General features: G+C 34.7%; 3 protein-coding genes across 3 annotated transcripts; 2 read left to right on the top strand and 1 right to left on the bottom strand.

Annotated features, from left to right (window-relative positions):
* Positions 1-713: 713 nt before the first annotated feature.
* LOC115950184 (cold-shock protein CS120-like) lies at positions 714-5,930 on the bottom strand. The gene is given in 3 exon segments (XM_031067423.1): positions 714-2,482; positions 4,544-4,787; positions 5,533-5,930. Coding segments are annotated over 3 exon segments (2,031 nt in total). The 5' UTR covers positions 5,824-5,930; the 3' UTR covers positions 714-986.
* Positions 5,931-11,915: 5,985 nt separating this feature from the next.
* On the top strand, positions 11,916-19,020 carry LOC115995279 (uncharacterized WD repeat-containing protein C17D11.16-like). The gene is made up of 16 exons (XM_031119784.1): positions 11,916-12,276; positions 12,861-13,060; positions 13,341-13,420; positions 13,532-13,627; positions 13,744-13,867; positions 14,590-14,648; positions 14,746-14,811; positions 15,836-15,906; positions 16,009-16,105; positions 17,256-17,330; positions 17,648-17,746; positions 17,930-18,073; positions 18,183-18,212; positions 18,329-18,391; positions 18,515-18,592; positions 18,685-19,020. The coding sequence occupies exons 1-16, from the start codon at positions 12,158-12,160 to the stop codon at positions 18,766-18,768; spliced, it is 1,485 nt and encodes a 494-aa protein (XP_030975644.1). The 5' UTR covers positions 11,916-12,157; the 3' UTR covers positions 18,769-19,020.
* A 954-nt stretch (positions 19,021-19,974) lies between these two features.
* LOC115949606 (AAA-ATPase At1g43910-like) lies at positions 19,975-23,081 on the top strand. The gene is made up of 2 exons (XM_031066885.1): positions 19,975-21,240; positions 22,250-23,081. Exons 1-2 carry the CDS (start codon positions 20,212-20,214, stop codon positions 22,793-22,795), a joined length of 1,575 nt encoding a protein of 524 aa, XP_030922745.1. The 5' UTR covers positions 19,975-20,211; the 3' UTR covers positions 22,796-23,081.
* Positions 23,082-23,112: the final 31 nt, after the last annotated feature.

The following is a 23,112-nucleotide window of genomic DNA, read 5'->3' on the forward strand; positions in this document are numbered from 1 at the left end:
TGATTATTCATCTTCGTTTAGAGAAATTTTTAGAGACTGAAAAAAAAAAAAATGGAAAGAGCGTGATACAGAAAGAAAGAAAGAAAGAATTGGTATAATATTTCAGTTACCGGAATTTTTATTAGAAGAAATTCAACAACAAATCTACAATTTGAACCAATGTTTTGTGGTTTCACTCTCTAAACTTGAGTATTTTGTGTTTAGCTTTCTGTTGGAGATGCTCTTAGTGATTGACAACAAAATCATATACTCCTGCGTTTGCCTTGTTTCTCACCTCATATTTTGTGACTTTTTACTAGTCTCTTTCACTCTTTATCTCTCATTATTTTGCATGGTAATGAGAAATCCCCCTAGCAAAAGCAGTTTCAAAGTTTTGGACCAATATGAAATAGTATTATCTCACTTACTCATAGTATTAGCTCACTAAGGCCCAGAAATCTCATTGGGCCTCTGTAAGAAGTGACGAGTCTGTCGACTACCATGGGCCTATTTTGCCACGAACACCTACCAACAAATATTGGATGACATCCCTTTTGGGATTTGTGGGACATTTGTGTATCACACGAGATTAGATTGTCCCGAAGTCCCAACTCCCAACAATTGTGTTATTTTAAAAGTCCAGGCTATTTCCGACAATTTTAAGCCTCAATATGAAGCTCAATTAAAATAAAAATAAAAAATAAAAAATGAATATCATATATCAGCCACAAAAATAACAAAAGCACACCACTTTATTAAAAGTAATAAGTACACCGCAAAACACAATATTTGACCCAAACAAACGGAATCATACAACACAATATTCATCATACCAGATTGTATGCATCACTTATTAAACCAGAAAAATAAAAACATATCATATCACTTGTTTGTAACAAAAACGGTACCATATGGACTCGCTTAGGCTACAAACAAGCGTGATTTACATATAGTAGTTAGAAACATATATAAATGATGCGAGTATGCGTCATCAACACCAACACCACCTAGTGTTGTCCAGGAAGCTTCTCCTTGATCTTCTCCATCACTCCCTTCTTCTCCTGACGTTGTTGGCCCTCGTAGTGACCTGGGGCTGTAGTTGAAGTTGTGTGACCTTGCTTGTACGGATCACTACCTGGGGCTGTAGTTGAAGTTGTGTGACCTTGCTGGTACGGATCATCCTGCTTGTTCCCAACACATGGTATGTTCTCTTTTATTTTCTCTGTCAACCCCTTTTTCGCCTGATGATGTTGGCCCTCGTTGTAAACTGTGGCTGTAGTTGTGTGACCTTGCTGGTACGGGTTTACAGTTGAAGTTGTGTGACCTTGCTGCTGCTGCTGCTGGTACGGATCATCATGCTTGCGCCCAACTCCTGGTACGTTCTCTTTTATTTTCTCTGTCAACCCCTTGTTCTCCTGATGTTGATGTTGTTGGCCCTCGTTGTAACCTGGGGCTGTGTGACCTTGCTGGTACGGATCATCATGCTTGCGCCCAACACCTGGTACGTTCTCTTTTATTTTCTCTGTCAACCCCTTGTTCTCCTGATGTTGATGTTGTTGGCCCTCGTTGTAACCTGGGGCTGTGTGACCTTGCTGGTACGAATCATCATGCTTGCGCCCAACACCTGGTACGTTCTCTTTTATTTTCTCTGTCATCCCCTTGTTCTCCTGACGACGTTGGCCCTCGTTGTAACCTGGGGCTGTGTGACCTTGCTGGTACGGATCATCCTGCTTGCGCCCAACACCAACACCTGGTACGTTCTCTTTTATTTTCTCTGTCAACCCCTTGTTCTCCTGACGACGTTGGCCCTCATTGTAACCTGGGGCTGTGTGACCTTGCTGGTACGGATCATCCTGCTTGCGCCCAACACCTACACCTGGTACGTTCTCTTTTATTTTCTCTGTCAACCCCTTGTTCTCCTGACGACGTTGGCCCTCGTTGTAACCTGGGGCTGTGTGATCTTGCTGGTACGGATCATCATGCTTGCGCCCAGCACCTGGTATGTTCTCTTTTATTTTCTGTGTCAACCCCTTGTTCTCCTGACGACGTTGGCCATCGTTGTAACCTGAAGTTGTGTGACCTTGCTGGTATGCATCATCATGCTTGCGCCCAGCACCAGCTATGTTCTCCTGTTGTTGTTGGCCCTCGTAGTAACCTTGCTGGTACGGATCATCGTGCTTGCGCCCAACACCTGGTATCTTCTCTTCTATTTTCTGTGTCAACCCCTGCTGATCATGGCGATAATCACCGCCATGAGTAGGTACGGTTGCATCAGGGCGCATACCTTGGAGAGTGGTGGAGTCAGACCCACCAGTTCCGTACTTGGTGTCAGTGTGGTGGGTTGGGTTGCCATATTGATCAGTGTGAGTATGGGGCCCATGTTCATCTACGCGAATTGGGTTGCCATATTCATCAACTTGAGGTGTACCACCGGCGTATTGGTTTTGGTATTGCGACATTTTCAAAGGGAAAGAGCAAAAGCAAGAGCTTTTAATAAGCAAAACTCAAAGCTATAACTAATTTGGCTAATTACTGACGATAACAAAAACAAGTGTCAAAGCAAGTAGACTGTAAATATTCGAAGATATGTGAAAACTATGGCGTAGGATTAGGATTTATATAGGCGAGCAAATGTTGTATGTGGTAGAGGAGTTGGACGCGCTTTTAGGTTGTTAAAAGTGGCAACAGTTTACCTATGTCGGCGATGGTAAGGCATCTGCAACGTGTACTATGATAAAATAGGACAAGTGTCCACCTATGTCGGCGATGGTAAGAATCGTGTTGACACGTCGCCGAGTTCATGAAAACAAGGCACAAGTTTCCACATATGGGAAGCATGAAAAAAATAGCCGTGGACCCCAGGTGTTGTATATCTTGGTCCACGTGGCCTTTTGATTTTGCTGCCTCTCTCTAATTTGGTGTTAATCCTTTACAGCAGGAGTTGGATATGTATTAAAGATATTTTTATCATCTAATAGTCGTAGGTCCCACGTGTAGATAACCATTGGATGAAATTTGTGAACATGTATATCCTAGCTTCGACTCCAGAGAGCATGTTGATTCAGAAAGAAAACATGAAAGTCTAGAGAGATAGCTGGACCTTCTCAATCTCAATATGGACTATTTGGACTGGCCAAGCCTAATGATAAGTGATTATTCTGTGGAACTAAGTTGTCTAACGTGGCCTACAGCCTAGATAAAAGCAAGTCCCACCCGAATCTTGGACAAGCTGAGATGAGTGAGGCCTGTGTCTGGTGGCTAGTTCATTGGACATATTAAGATATGAACACGTGTCTAGTGGAACTGACCACTGGACACAAGCCCAAACCAACTTAAATGGGAGTTTCTAAAACTTGGTTATGACGGTATGACTACCCTAAATTTAAATTTAGATCAGATGATAATTTTAATTTCAAATGACAACAGTTTGTATACGGTTAAATCTAGAAAATAAAATATCTCAATTGAGATCATGTTTGAAAGTTTTATACAACTGAAGTCCATAAAGGAACGATATTCAATCACAAAGGCCCAACAAGTGCATTGGGCTACTAAGAAGTGGAGCGGTGTCAAGTACCGTGGGTCTATATTACATGAACAAGTCTACCAACAATTATTAGATAGCATCCCTCCTATGATATGTGGGAAATTTATTGTGTACTCTCGAAATATCATAAATACGTACTTTCTCCTCTCACATAAATGATAGATCTCACTAATTCGGGACCCACCATTCATATGAGAGGAGAGAGTACGCATTTATGGTACTCCAAGAGTACCTAATAATTTTCCGGATATGTGGGACAAACTCTAGAAAAATGAGAAAGTAATTTCCTTTTTGTAATTTTTTTCCTTAAATAATTCAATAGTTAGAAATGAAAGATTTGGGAGATTTAAACTTAAATGTGTCCATTAAATACATGGACAAATATCAAAAATTACATCATAATTACATTAGTGTTACTGTATCATTTTGTTCAAGTTTAAATTTGAGCAATGAGTTTACGGCTTCACGCTATTGCATACAATTTTAAGCCTCAATACAAAGCTAAATTATGATTTTTTAAAAAAAAAAAATTGCATATCATATATTAGCCGGAAATAACAGAAGTAGACCACTATATAGAAAGCAATAACAACACAAGACACAATACTTAACCCAAAAAATTGGAAGCATACAACCTAATATTCATAATACCAAAATTGTATGCCTCACTTATTAAACCAAAAAATCATACCACAATTTATCCTCACAATTTGTCAAATTACTTTATTCTCATACATTTAGAGAAGGTAATTCTTTAACTCATGGTCTGGCTAGACATGCCATTGGCATACCAGATTTCCTAGTGAGGATGGAGGATGTTCCACCACATCTTTATTCTGTAGTTCAAGCCGATTTAAGAGGCGCTTCTTAATAAAAATTTTGACGTTTTCCCTCAAAAAAAAAAAAAAAAAAAAAAATCATACCACATCACTTGTTTGTAACAAAAACGGTACCATATATATAGGACTCGCTTAGGCTACAAACAAGGGTTATTTTTACATATAAAAAAGAAAGAACATATATAAATGCGAGTATGCGATAACTCTTAGTGGTGTCCAGGAAGCTTTTCCTTGATCTTATCCATTATTCCCTTCTTCTCCTCATGCTGTTGGCCCTCATGGTAACCTGGGGTTGTAGCTGAAGTTGCATGACTTTGCTGGGACGAATCATCATCCTTGTGCCCAATGCCTGGTATCTTCTCCTTTATTTTCTCTGTCAACCCCTTCTTCTTCCTTCTCCCGCCCATTCCATCATCCTCAGACTGTACATGCGTTTCACCAATGAATTAAATAAAATTAATCTTCCTTCCTTAAACAATAATTAAAAAAACGAATATCACTAGGGCTTATAAATTACCATCTCTTCTTGTGTTGAGAAACTGTGATTTTTTTTTTCTTTTTAAATAAGATAGACAAAAAAATGCATGATATATAACATACTAGTATGATATTATATATGTTAAATGGATCCGATTAATAGTTACTTAATGCATTTATTAAGACTGAATTTTACAATGCAATCAATTGTCTTTCTATGGATATTCAATTAACTTTTTGTTTAAAGGAAATTTGTTAATTACCTTTTACTAGTTTTTAATTTAGTAAAAAAAAAAAGGTTGCCCTTCTAAACCCTTTTAAAGTGATCATTAACGTATGCATAAAGACAACTGTCTACAAAAGTCAAGTTATGTCAAATTAACTAGTGATTCAAAAACTTTCCAGAAACTTAAGCTAAAACAGTTAAAAAATAAATAAAAGTATGAATTTACTCATTTAACCATATTCTATTTAGGTTGATTGTTTAAAAGGGTCTAGTTAATAAATGTCCTTAAGGCATTTGTTAATAAATTATTTTATGGAAGTTTTGGTACTGTTTTTATGAAAAATATAAAAAGTCAAAAAAATAACTTACATTTTTATTTTTTCATAAAAAAATTTTAAAAATATTTCTTAAACAAATTCTCTAAAGGCACTCATTAAAAGGGAAAATTAGCTCGTAGGACTTACAGAGCTAGAGGAGCTACTTCCAGAACGGTGAAGCATGCCAGAAAGCCCTTGGTTTTGTTGCTGATCATTACGATAATCACCGCCATAAGCAGGCGTGGTTGCATTGGTACGCATACCCTGGTGAGTGGTGGTGTCCAACCCACCAGTTCCATATCCGGTGTTAGTTTGGTGGGTTGGGTTGCCATATTCACTAGTGTGAGTTCGGTGCCCATGTTCGTCTGAGCGAATTGGATTGCCATATTCATCAACTACAGGTGTAGCACCAGAGTATTGGTTTTCGTAATTTGACATTTTCAAGATAATGAGCAAAATTAAGCAAGAGCTTCTGGCAAAATTGAAAGCTAGCCAATTTGGCTAATGACTGATTGTAACAAGAACAAGTGTCTTATGTAGTAGATTGTGAATATTCAAAGATGGATGAAAATTTTGGTGTTGGATTAGGGTTTATATAGGCGAGAAAATGTGGTAGAGGAATTGAACGTGCATGGTTTTAAGTTGTTACATGTGGCATGAGTTTTAAGCATCACATTACTATAATAGAAAAATGCTAGAGGTATAAATTATTTTACAACTGCTAATGTGGTTAATGGTTATTAGAAAATAACAAAATGTTATCAATAGTATACCTATATGAGAACTAATATAAATTTTTCACATTAATAATTTGTAAAAATATTTAAAAAAAAACATGTGTCCGTAGCATTACTCTATTTCGATAATAGATTTATGCCCGCCATAGGTATGAATTGTGGTGACACGTCGCTGTATTCATGAAAACAAGGACAAAGCTTCCATATATAGAAGCATGTGAATAGCCTTGGACCCAGGTGATGAATACCTTGGTCCACGTGGCCTTTTGAAAGTTTCTGCCTCCCTATTTTGGTGTTAATCATTTTGTATAGGTATCAACGATTTTGATCATTTCATAGGTCCCACGTGTAGATAACCATTGGAAGAAATTTGTGAACATATAATATATCCTAGCTTCGAGTACATAGATTTTTTTTTTTTTTTTTTTTTAGAGTTTCAACTTATAGTGTCTACTCTTAATGAATGATGATAGCTAATTATCATTAAACCAAGATATCAATAAGTTTTTTTTTTTTTTGGTATAAGAATGAACTCTAAATCTCTTATTCAATTTTCAGAGATTTTATCAATTGAACTAACTGAAACTCACCCAAAAAGATTGTTGATTCATAAAGAAAACAAAAATTCTATAGAGATTGTTAGAACTTCTCATTCTCAATAGAAATTATTTGGACTGCCCTGCCCATGACTAATGATAAGTGATTTTCTGTGTAACTAGGTGTCTAACGTGGGCTATAGCTCAAATAAATGCAAGCCCAACTTGGATATTAGATGAGAGATTTTAACTTCAGACATCTTAATTAAAAAGACCAAGATGTGCTAGTTGAGCTACAAATTTTTTGAAAATGACAAGCTACACTTAAGTCATCCCGTAATACATTTTCTTGACTCTTAAGTTTCCAAAAAGACCATGCTGAGTTTTAATTATTAAACCTAATTTATTCAATAAGGTTCATATTTTGTAAAATAAACTTGTTAAAAACGATCAAATAATAATGCATTAGTAGTGTCAAAGCCATCATTTTGGTTCAAATGGGTGCAATATTAAAATACAATGTTGAATTGTACTATAGATGAAAATTAAAATTTCCTTCTTAAGCTATGATTTGCAACAAGATTAAAATACAAGTTCATTTATGATTTAACTAGGACAATGCTTATGTTTCTTCATAATATCAAATAAGTACCGGTATATTTCATATAATCAAAAGAGATGACCAAAATAATCTACAAAATATCATTAACATTGTAAGTATAACTAGAGGTCAAGACTTGAAGCGATGACCAATGTCTTTCAACAAAAGCGATAAGTTACAAATTTGAGTTTGAGAATTAATCTTTTTCACAAAAAGAAAAAGAAAAGAAAAAAGACTACCTACAATAACATTTTCTATATTGCACAAAAAGGTTTGAGTGTTGTGTATTAGGTATGATCTTAGAGGGACGAGGGGGGAGGGGGGGTTGAAGTAAAATTAATCTAAATTTATTAAAATTTGTAGTTTGCTCCCTAAGCATAAATGACATTTAACATTATTTGAAAATTATGTGCTCCTTCAAGTCTCCTATTTCCTTCCAACAATTGGTTTTGTTTGTATAGGTCTCATAGTGATTGTATTATTACAATTAATGCGTGGGAGAGTATCTGAGTAGCCAATGGTAGATAAATTAAAACTAGAAATGGAGAAGGAAGCATGGGGATTATGAGAATTTTTCAAATAGTGTTAAGTGATGTTTGTGTCGTGTCGAATTATGAATATTCGGCTATATAGGTTTACCTGAACTCGACCTGTTTAATAAACGTGTCAAAAATTCTCAACCCTAACCTAACCTGTTTATTAAACAGGTCGACCTGATATGATCTATTTAACTCGTTTAATTAATAAGTCATGTAAAAGCTAATACAAATGACTCATTTAATAACTTGTTTGATTAATAGGTCATACCTAACCTGAATAACCTATTATCAATTCCCTTATATATAAAATTAAAATACAAATACAATTACAACTATAAATATAGTAATAGACATATAAATACAACAAAAAATGAAGTAATAATGACAAAAATAATAATAACAAAAGCTAATACCTTTATAAGCTAAATGAGACAAACAAGTTCACATTTTGAACACGAACACGACTCATTTATTAAACAGGCCAGCCATATCAACTCAAATATGACCTGAACCTATTTAGCCTCAACCCATGACTTGTTTATAAACGGATTATTTGTGTTGGGTTTGCGGGTCATGTCAAATTTTGCCACCCCTAATAAATAGGGAGTGAAATAATTGACATCACTCCCTTTTATACATATAGGGGTAGTAAGTCAAATATTTTGGACATTTTCAATAGTAAAAAGAAAATTTGGGGTCGTCAAGCAAAATTAATATTTATTTTAGGTAAATTAGGAATATCGTGGATATAAAAAACATGAGCTAGCTCTGTCAGCCACCAAAAGAGGGCTTTCCCCTTAGAAGTTAAATCCTCGTATAATTGTAAGGCTAAATTCCAAAGCTCACTCTCTAAGTTCCATTATTTTTCATTTCAGTACTCCAAGTTTACATTCTCTCATTTTAGTCTTCTAAGTTTTAAAACTTCCCAATTCAATCCTTTGTTAGGTAGACATCCAGTATTGCTGCTAAATCTCCAAAACGTCATCTTTTTCCCCTAATTTAATATTTATTTTTTACTTTATTATTATTTTTTAATTTATAAAAAATAATTAAAAAGGTTAAAATGCAAAACTAACCCTGTAAGTTTCTTTAGATTTCATTTCAGTCCTTTAACTTTGCTTTTGTTCATTTTAGTTTTATAACTTTTAAATTTATTCAATTAAAGCTTTTCCATTAACTTTTGTTATATGTTGTGATTAATTTTTCAATTTTTTAAATTTGTCTTCAAATTTTTGTAATTAAAAAAATTCAATTGATGATTGAAAAATATTATCCAAATTTTTTTTTTTCAAAAATTTTTAATAAAAGTTGATGAAAAGCCCTTAATTGAATAAAGGGGAAATTGCACTTTACCCACCTGTGGTTTGTCCAAAAAATATTTTGCCTACCTATGATTTAAAAATTGACACTTTATTCACTTGAGGTTAGTTCCGTTTGTCTCCCATTACCCACCTCTGTTAAAAACAGGAATAAATTTGTATTTTTGTTACCATTTTATGTCTCTCTCCTCTCAAAACATAAAAAAGTAAAAAATAAAGATAAAATAAGATCTAAAGCTAGGTTTTGTAAAAATTAAAACCTAACTTTTACATCTTCTTTTCATGTATCAACTTTTAGATATTATATTAAGAATAAATAAATAAAAAAAGCTTCAAACCCTTACCGACATAGTAAAATTTACCTTTCACAAGAAACAAAGATGTGCCCAAAATTAAGAGCCATAACTTTATTCACAAATTCAGGATCAAAGGGAACATGAATGATTAAGAGCCATAACTTTATTCACAAATTCCCAAAAGTTTTTCTACCAAAAACAAAAAAAAAATTTCCCAAAGTCAAAGAAGAACAAAGTCGGCCAATTCTTGCAACTTGCCATAAGTGTGATATACAATAATTATACATATATCTGTTTCGCTCGTTTCGATGAAAACCTTGTGTAAAGATAGTTTTTCGTATTTTTTAATGTTTGGTAGCATAAAAAAAATAAGTCAAAGGAAAACTATCTTTGGTCAACATAAAAAGTATAGCTTATTTTTAGAGATTGTTTTCCACTAAATTTTTTTGGAAAATAACTCTATCTCATAGCAAACTAAATAAGGAAAGTTAGGAGGTTGTTTTTCAACTCATTTAAAGTTACTACCAAACATTGAAAAATGAAATAGTTTTATTGAAAATGATTCTTAAAAAATGACTCATTTTCTAGAAAACATCATTATTAAAACAAACAAAGCGTATACTTCTTTGTAAATAGAGACTCAACGAGAACACAAACTCAATTTGCCTAAAGTAAAATAATAAAAAATCAAAATCAAAATTATAAAAAAAAAAAAAAATGGAAGGAAGAAAAGAAAAAGTGTATTGTTCCGTGAATTCCAGTGAAGCTCAAGAATGGACTTTTGGTGACCACCATGGCACTACCATTTAAAGATTCTGAATGGAAAATCGGATATCTTTCACTTGGCATATACATATTACCTATTAAGCGTAGAGTGTAGGCCACTGGGAACTAGTTTGGAAAGATTGTAACTTGAAAGCTCTTGGTTTTTTTTTGGATGGGCTGTCTGGGAATGGTAAGGACTGAGGACTACAAATATGACCAATTTTTGGCTCTGCTTGTTTTTTTCATTTAAAAGATCTAAATGTTAATACATAAAAAGATGTAAAAATTAGTTTTTAGTTTTTACAAAACCTAGCTTTTAGATCTTCTTTTCCCTTAGGCTCCGTTTGGGAGTTCATAAGGGAATGGAATAGAATGGAATGTATTAAAGTAAAGGAAATGAATGGAAAAGAATGAAATGGAATAGAATCAAGTAATCTTGATTGGATGTTTTAGGCTTCGCTTGGGGAAATGAATGAAAATGAATGGAATATAAGTAATTTTATTTGGGAGTAACATGGAGGAAATGGAATGGAATCATTTTATAACAATATTACTATTAGACCCCTATTTTAAAATAAAAAGTTGAATATATAGGGGTATTTTGGGAGTTTTAGTAAAAAAATTATTAAATTTAATTTCATTCCCTCCAATTCCTTTCAATTTCGGGGGGAATGAAAATTTGAGATTTTTAAGGGAATAGAGAGTAATGAGTGTTCCCTCCTACCCATTCCATTCCCTCCCACTTAAACTCCCAAATAAAGAAATGAGTTTTCCATTCTCTCCATTAAAACTCCTAAACAAGAGAAGGGAAGAATATTCTAAAATTATTCTTTTCATTTCATTCCATTCCATTCCCTCCCTTCTTGACCAAATTTTTTAGTTTTTTATGTTTTGAGAAGAGAGAGACATAAAAGGGTAACAAACGAAACTAAACTCAGGTAGGTAAAGTGTCAATTTTTAAATCATAGGTGAGCAAAGCGTTTTTTGGGCAAAGTATAGGTGGGAAAAGTGTAATTTCCCCTTGAATAAATCTGAAACTTAGAGGACTGAAACAAACGAAAGCAAAGTTAAGACACTGAAATGAAATCTAAAGAAATTTAGAAAGTCAGTTTTGCATTTTGGCCTTAAAGAATGTCCAGAAATTACCATATAGTGTTAATCCTCTCCCCATTAAAAAAAAAAAAAAAAAAATCATCCCCAAAATCCCTATCCAAACTCAATTGAGGGTTTGTTTGGATTGAGGGGGAGGGAGGGAGAGTAGAGTAGATTTAATCTAAAATTAACTTATTTTCAGCCAACTCTACTCTACTAAAAAACGAATCGACTTCAACAGCTTTAGAGAGGTATTTTCGACGCCTCCGCCTCTAGTCGGTTGGGTAAGTTCAAAAAATATTTGGTATTTTGGATTATCAATGACAACAATTCTGTATATCTCTTTCACCGGCCACCCTTCTCGATATCTTGGCCCACGTGACCTTTTGAAAGTTTCTGCCTCCCCTAGTTTGGTGTTAATCCTCTTGTACAGGTATCAACGATTTTGATAGAGATTGTTGATTCAGAAAGTTAAAAAGAAAGTCTAGAGAGATTGTTGGACCTTCTCAATCTCAATAGAGATTATTTTGACTGGCCCAACCAAGCCTAATAAGTTGTCTAACTAACGTGGGCTAAAGCCCAGATAAAAAGCAAGCTCCACCCGAACAATATTAATGTTTATTTTTGGGTAAATTGGGAATATTAAAAAAAAAAAAAACATTGAGCTCAACCAGCCACCAAGAGAGGGCTTTTCCCTTAAACCCCCATTTAACCGCTGTTGTTGTTCACCGAGTGAGAGAGAGAGAGAGAGAGAGCCTCCTCAACCTTGGGGCGCTGCCTGCTGATTACCTTTCCTATCTATCTCCTCAATACTCTTGTTAAATACCGATCCAAGACTCCATTGTTTTGTTGTTGTTGTTGCAGATACCAAAAATTACGAAAGAAAAATGATATCATCAATTTCATGGTTACCCAAAGGCGCAGCCAACCCTGTACCGGCCGTAGCAGACCCTCCCTCCAAAGAAGAAATCGACGAGATCGTCAAGTCCGCCGCTTTCGACAAAAGGTCTATTCCTTTTACTATTCTTTGATTTCATTTACTTACTGTATTTTATAATAATCAGTTACTACTTTTAAATTCCAAACCGTTATTTTTATTGAAATTAAACGCTCTTAATTTATTAGTATTCACTAACTAATTTGTTGCTGAAAAATTCTTTGCTTGTTTTTTACCATAGACTATGCGTGTTGCTTGTTAGTGTATTTTTGTGATTGATTTTGTTCATACAAATGCTGGTGGTCATGCTGTTCAAAGTAAATTTATTGAGAGTGAGAAGAAATATATATATATATATATATATATATGTTACAACAAATAAACACGAGGGCATCGATGAAAATGAGTTTTCAAAGGCGTGTGCGATAATCATTGAGCTTTTATTATTACTATGTGGGATTTGTAGTTATCTTTGAGTTTTCATTATGTACCGCATTATTGCACTGTTCTTACAAAGTGGAGGTATGTAAAGAAACATTATTGGATTGCAGAGTCAAAAGAAAAGGTTGGATTTTGATGTTGTTTGTTCTATATATAAACGTGTTGGTGAAATTCCTGGCTTTGTATACTTATGAGGTTCTTGGGTTATGCAGTGGACAAAGTGACAATGAGGACGGTGATGAAGATATGGATGATGGTGCATCCAATGAGGCTGGTGAAGTTGCCCAGGCATTAGAGGTAGCAGATGCACTTGGCAGAACTTCCAATACTGCAAAGTCAGGGACTAGTTTTGACAGCATAACTGATGGTTTGAGGGAACTTGACATGGAAAATTATGATGAAGAAGATGATGGTATCCCATCTCCTCTCCTCTCTCTTAAATTTTATTTTCTTTTTATTGTATTAAAGAGGAATGGACTATCAAAACATACAACAGTGTTGAACTTAAATTATTGTTACATTAATGAAATTGATTCATTTGCATAAATTCTTTGGTAAGTTATCTTATAAATAAGGTTACATCACGGCCTTTTCCTTGAAGCAAATATTCAAAAAATAAATAAAGAAATAAAGAAAAAAAAAAGCCATATTCAATGTATAACATGGTTGCATCTTCTCATGGCTTACTTCAGGCATTGAGTTATTTAGCACGGGGTTTGGAGACCTTTACTACCCAAGTAATGACATGGATCCATATCTAAAAGATAAGAGTGTAAGTCGGATTCCTTCAGTATGCTGTGTTCTTGCTTTTCATTACTTGTTTGCCTTGTGATTCTAAAACATCAACTTCTTTTTCTTTTCTTATTTAATAACTCCTTTCCAGGACGATGACTCTGAAGAGGTTGAGGACATGACTATTAATCCAACTGATGCTGTCCTGGTTTGTGCACATAGTGGGGATGAAGTCAGTCAGCTTGAGGTATGTAATAGCTAAAATTTACTTCTTCTCTCTCTCTTTATCTACCCAGACACCAACACTTTCCCCAATTCTTCAGGCACTCCTAAGTCCTAAGTGATCCCATTGTCTACTTACAGGTTTGGATATATGAGGAAACTGATGATGGTGATTCAAACATGTATGTTCACCATGATATCATCATTTCAGCAAATCCTCTTTGTACCGCATGGCTAGATTGTCCACTTAAAGGTGGAGAAAAAGGTGTGACATACTGGTTTTGTTTGAAGTTTGCAGTTCATCCAAGAGCACTGATGAACTTGCTTTTCACTTTTATATTTCTTAAACTTATTTTTCTTATTTCTTATTGTAATGAAGAGGTGGATATCAATGGGGTTGGTCAGGATTCAGATCTGATTGAAATTTAATCTGCCATCATATCCAATTGGTTGCATTGATGTAATAGATTTTCTCTATTTGTATTTCGACTTGAGTAGATTCAATTAAGATCTGAATCCCATTAAAACACATACAGGAGTATGTGCACAGTATGATAAAAAGTCTGAATCCCATGCCAGACTATTGTTTTTTCCACCCTCTTTTTAGTCTGAACTTGGTTGGGTTGGTTCTACCAAATATAGATTTGAATTTGAATTCCAGCCATTTAATCAGTTTTGGACTGAATTATATCTAATCTGGACTTCTTGACAGCCCTTATGTGGAGTGCAAAATGGAATTTCAGAAATCTTTGAAAATATTTCCCAACACTTGTTCTAATAAATTATAAAAATAATATGATTAATTGGAAGAGAAAACTATAGCAAACAATGTAACATATTATATTCTTTTCTTAACCATGAGCTTTCTTTTGGATAAAATTAATCATTCACTTCATAAAGGATGGTTTCCTACAACTTATTTTACACTTGAAGTTCAATTTGTTTTCTAATTTCTGCAGTTGCTAAAAGATTTCTGTCTGTTGTCAGGGAATTTTGTTGCTGTTGGCTCAATGGAACCTTCTATCGAAATATGGGATCTTGACATTGTATGTTGATTATTGATATTAATCCAGTTGGAGTTTAGACTATAGATCGAATTAAGATGTCATTGCAAACTTTATAGTTTTGTTCTCTTCTTTTTAGATTGATGAAGTACAACCATGTGTGGTGCTGGGTGGCATTGCTGAGAGGAAGGAGAAAAAAAATAAGGTTTGTCAGTAAATTCCTTTCAAGATTGATGCAGTTGATTTATTACTTATCAAAAAAGATTGATGCAGATTGATGTACATTAAAATTTTCACATGTAAATGATATGTCCTTTCATGTGGCTTGATATGTTTGAAATTATCATGTCGACAGCTTTATGTATTTGGTATGTGTTCAGAAACTAAACCCAATTACATTCACCCCTGAATTGTGGGCATGTTGTAGATATTTTTGAAAAAAATTTAAAAAATTTCCTGTTCCCAGCAGTTATTCTGCCGAGCCATTTGTCTGTTAAATTGGAAAATTCATGTGCTAATAATTCAAGAGATTTATTATCATTAGGATAATCCATAAACCCTGAAGATGAGGGAGAGTAACTTGAGATGGTTTGATCATGATCAAAGGAGATTGATTAATGCATTGATAAGAAAGTGTGAGTTAATTAAATTTTAGGAAACGAAAAAGGTAGATACATAAGGAAGTAACAAATACTATGACTCGGGAAAGAATAGAATGGAGGAAAAGAATATATGTGACCAACCTTGACTAATTTGTGGAGGATACATAGCGGACTCCAAAAAAAGTCTGGGACTAAGGTTTTGTTGTTGTTGTATACTTGTATTTATTTATTTTTCCAAATGGGATATCAAAGTCTGTTGGTGTGCCTTTTGATGCTTGGCGAATTAACCTGTGATTTCCAGACAGAACATTTCTTTCTTGTGCTGCTGTCATTTTTAGTTTTTATTTTATGGTCGTGTTGGTATTAAAATGGGCATGCCTAGATTTGGCTCCAATACATCTGCTTATGCTGAACTTGCCTCATAACTCATAAGTGTTGAAAATATCAATTAACTTATCAAAAAAAGAATGAAAAACATCAAGTAACTTCTAAAAAAAATTACATTAATAAAATATGAAGGTTTGTATTCTTATGGCTTCCTTCTTGACCAAATTATATTTTCATAGACCTGATAAATATTTAATTTCTAGTGAACTTTTTTCCAATTTTATTACTTGCTTGTGTTAGATATCAGTCAAGTACAAAAAAGACAGTCACAAAGGTCCAGTGCTTGGTCTTGCTTGGAACAAGGAGTACAGGTTTCCTTCTACTCTATCTTTTACCTTCTCTTGGTTCATTGGGGTGTGTATGCTAGATATAATTCTCTGTTTCTCTTATGCTTTTTATGAAAAATAACACAGGAATATACTTGCTAGTGCAAGTGCTGACAAACGAGTTAAGATTTGGGATGTGGCTACTGGAAAATGTGATATTACCATGGAGCATCATACGGACAAGGTCAGAATTAAGTCTGATTTTGTATATTATCTTTTCATGACATAGTCGGGTGATAAATTAGAGCACACATTGTTGCTATCTACTGGTCCTTAATGAAGTACTAATAATATAGGTATGATATCAGAAGCTCCTTTTTTGTAGTAGATTGGGCTGGTGAGACTATGCAATTATTAGATAAATTAAGGTTGGTAACTGATGTAAATGGTTAGTGATGTTCAGTCTCTGCTGTAAGGGTTATATCGTTTTCAAGCTAATTGTTAGGCTTTTGGTTTTTGTAAATGGGCTTGTGACCTTGGGTTTGGTTGATTAAATATGATGGGCCCACTGCCTTTGTGCTTGATACTTCTTTTAGACTATGGATGAAAAAATAAAGGACTAATTGTAAATTGAAAAGGACAGACAAAAATGAAGAACAGTGGGGGAGAAGTACTAGCTGAGATGCTAGAAGCCCTCATGCATGACAATCATTCATTATCAGTCTCATTCCTGGCCTGGACAGATCACCATGTATATGCATATATATTCAGCATGATTCACTGGCTGAATAATGTAGAAGTCAACTGTATGCTTTGGTTGCATTTGATTATAGAGTTTTCCCTTCACCATTTGATTTGTAACATATAAATGCTCTGTTCAGAAAATTCTATGCATTTAAAATATGATAGAAGGAAAATTTTTCCTGTTGGAACATCTTTGTGGGTGGATATTTTATCGAATCTGTCTATATAAATACAAACTGGCCTTTTTCCAGTAATCATGTGATATTCCATGGTAAATTTCCTTTCTCCAAGCTGACTCTTTTCACTGTGTGTGAGACTTCCTTCCAATCTATTGATCTAAAAATCAATAGATTTTTTTCTCAATTAATTGAGAAAAAATGATACTAGCATTGTTAAAAGTGTTAGCAAGAACATGAAAGTAAGCCAAGAGCCTTGTAGCTCAACTAGCACTTCATAGTATTTCCAACGGAGATGTGTCCAGGTTCAAATCCTCCCCTCCCCATTATTGTTACTATTGAATTTTTTTTTTTTAAATGAAGCAGGACTCCATATCAGGTACCTTAATATTACCTAATGCAATCTTAACGATATCTGCAGCAGACATGTCTAATGAGTTTCTACTTTCACCTTCTTCCTCCTAATCCTTGCAGGTTCAAGCAGTTGCATGGAATCATCACGCACCACGAGTTATTCTTAGTGGATCTTTCGATCGCTCAGTAGTCATGGTAATAAACATTTCACTCGCGTTACTTTTTTTTTTTTTAACCCTTTGGTTAAAATGTCATCATACACTACTGCACAGTTATGAAACCTGGATTAAATATTAAGAATATTTATGAAATCAAAAAATCAATTTAAAAAATACAAAACTATTTTATTATATTCAGAATATAAATATGTTCACCTCTAAACAAGTCACCACCAATGGAGGACTTGTTTGCTTGAAATAAGTGATTTGAGGGTTAGGAATTTGGCTTGGTCTGTTAATATTGCTCTGAAGATAAAGTGACTTGATGTATTTATCCTGTTTTGCGCATTGCAGAAGGATGGTAGAGTGCCAGAGCATTCTGGTTATAAATGGTCAGTCACAGCTGATGTAGAAAGCTTGGCATGGGATCCACACAACCAAAACTTATTTGTGGTGAGTGCTTTAGCTCTCTTAGTTGAAACCATCTTCCTATAGGTGATTTCAATATTTTTTTTGGCTTTCCTTTTGAAGAAGTGAAATTCATTTTTTGTCTGAGGAGACTGTTATTGTTGCTTCAGAATCTTTATTTAGATATTAGTTTTTGGTTGGAGAGTTATTAAGATTATGTTTTTTTAGGTGAGTCTTGAAGATGGTACTGTCCAGGGTTTTGATGTCCGGGCAGCCAAGTCTGATGCAACTTCTGAGTTAAAACCTAGTTTTACTCTCCATGCACATGACAAAGCCGTTTGCACAGTCTCCTATAATCCTTCAGCACCCAATGTACGTAACTATCATTCACCCCCCCCCCCCCCCCCTCATATCTTGGTCAGATCTTTTGCATTATTAACTTCCTAGGTATAACTTTCGGTTATGATGGGTTCTTCTACAGCTTCTTGCAACTGGATCCGAGGATAAAATGGTATTTTAATAATTGTGGCTGTTATCTTATTATTATTATTTGTCATAGACATTCATAAACCCTGCAGATTGTTAATGTTTTGTATTTTTTTGTTGGCTGCTCTTCATTTGGTGCAGGTAAAGCTTTGGGATCTATCAAACAATCAACCTTCATGTGTTGCATCCACAAATCCTAAAGTAGTAAGTGATTATTATAGTTTTTCTTATATTTGATGTCATGAGGCAAATAAGAATTTATTAAACATCTTGTTAAGAGCTAATATTGCTCTAGATAAATTCTCATGCTTTTTTTGTGGATGTTAGGGAGCTATCTTTTCCATGTCCTTCTCAGAGGACAGCCCCTTTTTGCTGGCTATGGGAGGCTCTAAGGGGAAATTAAAAGTGAGTGAAAAAATCTTGATATTTTGTTACTTGGTTGAGTTGTTTTCCTTGTGTAATTGATGATAATGATTGATATCACTGAGAATTTGTAGGCGTGGGACGTATTATCTGATGATAGGGTCCATCAAAGATTTGGGAACTATATCAAGCGGAAGATACCTCAATCTGGCTCTTGATGTTATTAAATTGGAAGATGAAAGAAATTTTTGTTTCTCATAAGCAAGTCATCTCTGTTTTTGACATGAAGAGTATGTATTTTTGTGAAACAGACCTACCAGTAATGTTCTCAAAATTTTGATTGAATATGACATCCCCCACTTTTTTCTTCTTTGGAGGTATATTTTGTAAGTTTAATCATATAATTTTTGTAGTTTTGTTGTATACATGGGCGAATATCAAGAAATGTTATAAATGCAATATAAATCGTTCAAAGGAACAGAGAGTGCTTCCTAGCATTCCACAACTTAAATGGGTCACCCTACTTTTGGTATGATCCAAATCAGAATATGGAAGATATGAAGATTTTAAAACCTCCATATACGTACTCATCCCAAAAAAAAACTCCATATAGATCAAGCTGGCAAACAAATTGTCTTCTCCATTGCTGAATCGCAAACCTTCGAATAAATTGCTACATATCGTAAATTTAAAAATTTTCATTGAGAATATAGAGTTTTCACCTTATTGGGCCCTTGCTAGCAGAAAATGGACATTATTTCGTCTTAAGTTAATTATTACTAATACAAAGACGGATCAATCCTTGACCCAAAAGGTGGCCTTATGTGGTAGCTGTAATCAGTTTTCACTGATGGTGATGGACAGCCTAGTGTAGAGGGCAAAAATAAGATCATCTAATGTTTCAGAAGTCAGGATACATATATAGCTCTCTTCCATAAGGTGGTAAACTTTGCCAGCTAGAACTTGCAATTTTGATACGATAAAACAGGGTTGGAGCTACTCTGAGAATCATTGCAGACTTGTAGTGCACATGACACTAGTGCAACAGACTCTAGGCTGCGAAGTGGGGACCTCTCTCTCTTCATTCAAATGTGGAAGAAACTATTGTGTTCTGAAATTTCTTTTTTAACAAATCTCATGATTGCATTTTTTTTTCTTTTCTTTTTCAATGGTTACTAATGTGATGAGTTGTAATTTGTTTTAACATTACTTTTGCATGAATCATGAACCAATTCTTTTCTCATTTGTCCATTTATTTCACTAGTATGTGATTTGTGTTTTCATAAAATTTTCAATTAATCCCACTGTACATACTTATTTCTTATTAATAATAGTCTTTTTATTACTAGTTATAAAAGTGTTTGTTATTTGTAGAACATCATTTTCATGTTAAATGGAAAACAATTAAGTAGTGCCCGTGACTTGTCCAAATATATATTTCACCGTCATGTGCAAGGGAAAATGGCATTCTTGTTTGCCAAGTCTCCTTTACAAACAAGTAGTCTCTCTCTGCTTTATATATAATTTCTAGTCCCTCTTTCTTGCACACTTCTATTCATCTCTCCTTTATAAAATCCACCATTTAGTGTTTGTTGTGTTGAGCCCTGTGCGTGGGTCTGTGTTCCAAGTTGATAACTTTTTGACCAACCCAGAAAAGAAAAATGTCATCTTTCTTAAAGAACTTACCATCCACATCTAGCCTTGTCGCAGCCTATGCCACCATCTCCACCTTTCTCATGCTCCTCAAGAGCATGTTTGATCTGATGGTTCCAGCAAAAGCAAGGGAGAGTATAATAGCAATAGTTCAAGAGCACATAATCTCTCGTTTCTTCACAAGCTTCACTTTTGTGATAGAGGATGAATGGGAGTTTGGAGACAATGCACTATTCCGAGCTGCCATGGTCTATTTGCCCACCAAAATAGGCCCTTCCACCCAAACTGTCCTATTGGGTTTCAAAGAAAAACACAAATTTGAAACACCACCTGAAACAGGTGTTCCAGTTTGGGGTCATGTAGTGGACGAGTTTGAAAACATGAAGCTCAAATGGACACTTAAATCAACAAAGTCGAAGAACATGTTTTATTCTCGTGGAAGAAAGTTCTTTCATCTAACATGCAACAAGAATCACAGAGACAAAGTCATGAAGAACTACTTTCCACACGTTGCTCTCACTGCAAGGTCCATCTTGAACAATCGTAAAGGTCTTAGGATTTACACCTATGACCAAAACCACTGCTATTGGGAGTCCACAGCTTTCAAGCACCCATCAACATTTGCAACTCTAGCTATGGAGCCAGGCCTGAAGAAGTCCATAATGGAAGACCTTGACATGTTTGTGAATAGGAAAGTATTCTTTGAACGTGTGGGGAGGACTTGGAAGAGAGGGTATTTGCTTTATGGGCCACCAGGAACTGGGAAATCATCGTTGGTCGCGGCAATTGCTAATCATGTACGCTACAATATCTATGATCTTCAGCTTGGAACTGTTAAGTCGGACTTTGATTTGAGGCGTCTTCTTACCTCAACAACCAACCAGTCCATTCTGCTCATTGAAGACATTGATTGCAGTTCAAGTTCAAAGGTAGCACAGGAACGTCCCAAGGATAGTGATGACAGTGACGATGATGATGATGAGGACAATGCCAAATCCAAAGTCGAGAAGAAGTCTACGCCACCATCATCTCAAGGGGTGAATAACTAATGCTTTCATAATATATGTTCTTGCTCATTTCAATTTCCACTCTTATTGTTCTTCTGGGTTTTGTTTATATAATAATCTTATTCAACAATATTAAGTAATTTGCGCGTGCGCACACACATATATACTTCGTAAACGCACCTCATCTCATCTCTACCTAATAAATTAGATAGATAGTGACAAATGCGTGTTATTTGACAATAACAATAAAGTACATACATTAATTTGTTTACCCAAGTTACGAGCAGATAGCATTTCTTACATAATATAATACAATAATACATTGCCATAAGTCTATATTCCCCTCCTACTCGGACAATTTCTTTTATAGTTTGATCCCTGCTTTTCTGATTCTGTGCGTTTTATCTTATTCGTATGAACCAAAGAGTTAGGCCCTCTTCAAGCTAGTCAATTTGCACTGTACTTGGACCTTACATCGGCCTTAGCTTGAAGCCTACTAGTATTTTTTCCACAATTATTAAAATTGATTAAAAAAACAAAAAAGACAAATACTTTCTCATTTCACCTAAACAAAAGGTAAAGGAAAAATGGAAGGGATCTTATCATAGCAAGCCTGAAAGTTAATTTACTTTACTGGAGCCTAAAATACATGCATATATTGATACACTACAATTACTTGATTAATTTGATGTAATTTTATTTGGTAAACTGTTGGATATGCTATAGGTATATTCTAATCATTGTATTAGCAAACAATTTGTGAATAGCTTTGGACACCTCATTTGCTAGCTTTTCACATTTATCTTTTATGTTTTCTTTTGTTTTACACTACAGTTACTTGGTTAACTTGATTTTTTTTTTTTTTTTTTTTTTTGTAGTTTTATTTGGTAAATTGTTTGATATTTTTTTTGTATATTCTAATCATGTATATGTATAAACTGTTAGCAAACAAGTGTGAATAGCTTTGGACATTTCATTTACCAGCTTTTCACATTTATGTGTTCTTTGTTTTTGTCATTTTTTCATCACAATGCAACAGGTGACACTATCAGGGCTGCTCAATTTCATTGATGGACTTTGGTCAAGCTGTGGTGAAGAGAGGATCATCATCTTTACTACCAATTTCAGAGAAAAACTGGATCCAGCTTTGAGGCGGCCAGGACGCATGGATGTTCACATTAACATGGGCTATTGCACCCCAGCAGGATTTAGAGTGCTTGTTTCAACATACCTTGGAATTCAAGAACATGATCTCTTTGGAAAGATTGAAAAGCTTATTCAAGTGGTAGAGATTACTCCTGCAGAAGTAGCACAGCAGATTATGAAGAGCGACCAACCTGAAGTTGCCCTTGAAAGTCTTGTGGAATTTCTTAGTGCAAAGAAGAATGAAGTTGATGAGGCCAAGACCAAGAAGGAATTAAAAGACACTAACCAAGAGGAAAAGCTTAGTGCAAAGAAGAACAGAGTTGATGAGGCCATGACCAAAAATGAAGAAAAAGACACTAAACAAGAAGAAAAACTAAGCGGAGACCAGGATAATGGGCAGCCTAGTGAGAGTGAAATGAGGTCCATCTATCTGACCTAGCTATAGCTAGGTGACATGAATTCTACTAACAATATCTTTTGCATCCTGTTTATTAGCTTTTCCTAGGAGAAACACAATGGAATGACATAACTGGATAGAGAACAACTGAGGAGATGCAATACTTATGTGTTAGCACTTGAGACATCAAGATATTATTAGTCTTTATTTTCATTAAGTCTGTTTACATTAGTTTTCTTATTTTTATTCTCATCTGATTTTCTAGAAAAGAAAGAGGTGTAATGTAGCCTATGGCCCTATGCTTTTAAATTAAATTTCTTAATTTATCTATGTGTGTCCTTAATTTGTCATGTTGTTAT

This window comes from Quercus lobata, chromosome 6 (genome assembly GCF_001633185.2).
Source record: "Quercus lobata isolate SW786 chromosome 6, ValleyOak3.0 Primary Assembly, whole genome shotgun sequence".
Taxonomy (NCBI): Eukaryota; Viridiplantae; Streptophyta; class Magnoliopsida; order Fagales; family Fagaceae; genus Quercus; species Quercus lobata.